Source organism: Rhagoletis zephyria, unplaced genomic scaffold, assembly GCF_001687245.7.
Source record: "Rhagoletis zephyria isolate East Lansing unplaced genomic scaffold, Rhagoletis_zephyria_1.1 Rzeph_scaffold_00184, whole genome shotgun sequence".
Classification (NCBI taxonomy): Eukaryota; Metazoa; Arthropoda; class Insecta; order Diptera; family Tephritidae; genus Rhagoletis; species Rhagoletis zephyria.
Window position 1 is genome coordinate 309,359 of NW_016157268.1, and position 3,471 is coordinate 312,829.

At 38.2% G+C, this 3,471-nt stretch overlaps 2 protein-coding genes across 3 annotated transcripts in view; one reads left to right on the forward strand and one right to left on the reverse strand.

Annotated features, from left to right (window-relative positions):
* Positions 1-229: 229 nt before the first annotated feature.
* On the forward strand, positions 230-1,644 carry Bub3 (mitotic checkpoint protein Bub3). The gene is made up of 2 exons (XM_017609043.1): positions 230-554; positions 610-1,644. The coding sequence occupies exons 1-2, from the start codon at positions 363-365 to the stop codon at positions 1,396-1,398; spliced, it is 981 nt and encodes a 326-aa protein (XP_017464532.1). The 5' UTR covers positions 230-362; the 3' UTR covers positions 1,399-1,644.
* An 83-nt stretch (positions 1,645-1,727) lies between these two features.
* Positions 1,728-3,471, reverse strand: part of Nthl1 (Nth-like DNA glycosylase 1) — a 19,058-nt gene continuing 17,314 nt past the window's right edge. For both annotated transcript variants that reach the window (XM_017609042.1, XM_017609041.1), the window contains one exon: positions 1,728-2,201. In XM_017609042.1, the coding sequence (XP_017464531.1) occupies positions 1,737-2,201 (465 nt within the window). In that variant the 3' untranslated portion in view covers positions 1,728-1,736. The remainder of the gene's footprint in view (positions 2,202-3,471) is intronic.

Consider the following 3,471-nt stretch of genomic DNA (forward strand, 5'->3'; position numbering starts at 1 on the left):
CTTTACGGTTTTAAAGCATTCCTTGCACTTTGCTGTGGTATCAGTAATTTTGTAAAAATATATCCATACTTTAGATTTTGGCGGTGCCGTTGCTTACAGCATTTATTTTTCATAAAAACGATGCTGACAAGATATGGCACTTGCTCAAATCGATTCGATACAAGTACTTTTCTTTCGATACCAAGTACGAATCGAAACGATTCGAGTAAAAACAGTAGTTAGTATCGAAACAAAAGTATCGAGTACGTACTCGTATATACTTGTATCTGGACATCCCTACTCTAATCTTGGACGCCGGTTCAGTTTTAAAAGGACGCAGGTTAGGCAAAAAATCTAAAATTTTCTATAAAAGCAAGTAAAGAATGCGTCCCACAGAAGTAAAATTAAATAATCCACCTGAAGATGCTATATCTGCAGTAAAATTTGGACCTAAAACTAATCAATACCTAATTGCGTCCGCTTGGGACGGCACAGTTCGTTTCTACGATGTCGTAAACAACGCCATGCGGACGAAGTTCGCAGAGGACATGCCCGTAATGGATGTTGCGTTTATGGTAAGAAATTGCGATTTGCAAGGTTTAACAATAACAAAAAGGTTGCTCATTTAAGGACATTGTACATGTTGTAAGCGGCTCACTGGATAAACAACTGCGCCTCTACGACGTGAATACGCACACTGAAAACATAGTCGGTTCTCACGATGATGCTGTTCGTTGTGTGGAATATGCAGAGTCTGTAAATGGTATTTTAACGGGTAGTTGGGATAAAACTATTAAATTGTGGGATATGCGGGAAAAGCGTTGTGTGGGCACATATGAACAAAGTAACGGCAAAGTGTATTCCATGTCAGTGAATGATGAAAAAATAGTAGTGGCCACCTCAGATCGCAAAGTTCTCATTTGGGATTTGCGTAAAATGGAAGAGTATATGATGAAACGTGAATCATCGCTAAAGTATCAAACGCGTTGCATACGTTTATTTCCTAATAAAGAGGGCTATGTGATGTCCTCTATTGAAGGACGTGTTGCTGTTGAATACTTAGATCCCGACCCAGAAGTACAAAAGCGCAAATTTGCCTTTAAGTGCCATCGTGTCAAAGAGGATAACATCGAAAATATTTACCCTGTAAACGCTATAAGTTTTCATAACGTTTACAATACATTTGCGACGGGCGGTTCAGACTGTTTGGTAAATATTTGGGATGGTTTCAATAAAAAGCGTCTCTGCCAGTTCCATCAATATGACACATCGATCTCGTCATTAAACTTCAGTCACGATGGCAGCACACTGGCCATTGGATGTTCTTATATGGACGAATATGAAGAGCGGCCAGCAAGTGTACCCTATCCAGTTATTTATGTTCGTTATGTAACTGATCAGGAAACAAAACAAAAATAGAAGGGCTAACTGAGAAGATGAAACTGCAGCAGTTGGGGCAGTAATTTATAAAGATTTTTATATTCACCCAAGGCATATTGATATGCCTTGTATTCACCAGATGTTATGATCAAACTGAAGTCCCTTAATTTTTATTGATACTGCGCGCATATTTATTTTAAGATATGACATAGGGAATGATCATTCAATTTTCATTGGTATTTATAAAACTTATTTACTTTAAACTAATATATGCATTTGAAACAAGTTTAATTGCATTTTATTTGTTGGATCAATATAGGATAGAAACAAGTAGACAACTTATGCATGTCCAATTCGGTAGTTATTTAAGATTTCTTTTACTTTTTCAACTTTGTTTTTTTAGGGCCCATCTCATTTTTACAATCGTCGATAATTAAGTTTTTCTTTGGGCCAGGTTTATGTTCTGACGCTGGACATATTTCTCGGTTCAGACATTCCACACAATGTGGTCGCACAGCCTTGCAAACTGTTTGTCCAAAACCAACCAGCAAATGATTAACTTCTTGCCACAGTCCCTGCGGGAGCCATGATTCCAATGCCACACGGGTTTGTTCCGGTTGTTTTGTAGGTTTAGGTAGCCACATTAAACGATTTGTAATTCGATGTACATGCACGTCGACGCCTATTCCTGTTACCTCGTTCCATGCCGTCGCCATGCATATATGCGCCATTTTGGGACCGACGCCGGGTAATGCTTCTAATTCTTTAATGGTGCCCGGAATGTCGCAGCTGTATTTGTCTATCAGTATTTGTGAGGCCAGTTGCAAATATTTAGCTTTATTCTAAAACAAGGATAAGAAAAAATGTATAAAGAGGCAGGTTCTGCAATTCACTTCCGAGTGAATTTTAATATAATTCGCTTTGAATGCAAATTAGCAGGGATTGAAATCCACCCGGAAGTGGAGTGCAGAACCTGCCTTATTATGTATTTCTAAGTGTAATTTATTTAGTTTGTAATGGACACGAAATGTTCGGTATCTATATATAAATAGGCCACAAGAAAATTTTGCAATCCCTTTTTTGAAAGCACGGTTCGCTCGATTTCAATGAAACATACACCGATTTAAGGGATATAGCTTTCTCTAATCCCGAAATGTTAGTCCCGGTACATAGGGGGTGTGGCATCTGACATATAGACTAAAATGTGAAAACCACTATATCTCTAAAGCCAATTATACTGGAGAACTGAAACTTAGCACAGATGCGTAGATTGTAAATAACCTACTTACGGTGAAAAATGGTAGGTACATGGAAAGTGGGCGTGGCACTTCCCACACAAACTGAAATTCTCATATCGCTTATCTCTGGAACCACTTATGCTAACGTCCTGAAGTTGGACACAGCAACATATCGAGCCCTAACCTCCAAAATAACGTAAGCGACATTTTTTTCAAAATTTCCTTTTTGACGCAGAAATGTATCTAGAAGCTCTAGGAATATTTCTGCATCAAAAAGAAAATTTTGAAAAAAATATCGCTTACGTTATTTTGGCGGTTAGGGCTCGATATGTTGTCAATGGCGGGCGGAGCACCGCCCTAGCAAATTGAAATTCTCATATTGCTTATCTCTGGAACCGCTTATTCAAACGTACTGAAATTTTACACAGCAATTTATGCTATCAATACCGTATTTACGGCAAAAATTTGTAGATTTTGGAAAAGGGGGCGTGGCACCTCCCATAAAAACTGGAATTCGCATATCGCTTATCTCTGGAACTGCTTACGCTAACTTCCTGAAATTTGACACAACCATTTATGATATCAATACCATACTTATGGCGAAAAGTGGTAGATAATGGGAAAGGGGGCGTGAAACCGGCTATACAAACTGAAATCACAGTAGGTTCATTCCTTATCTTTTTGGACTAAAATCTGAAAAGTGTCAAAATGCCAGAGCGTAAGCAAAATGCGCTCACTAAAAGAGAGTAACAGGAAAAGTAAAGGAACGCAAAAAACCAAATTTTTAGTCCAAAGAATGGCAACAACAAAACTAACGTCAAATAAGAACAGAAATGTATGTACAAAACACATTCACACAAGCACAAGCACAATA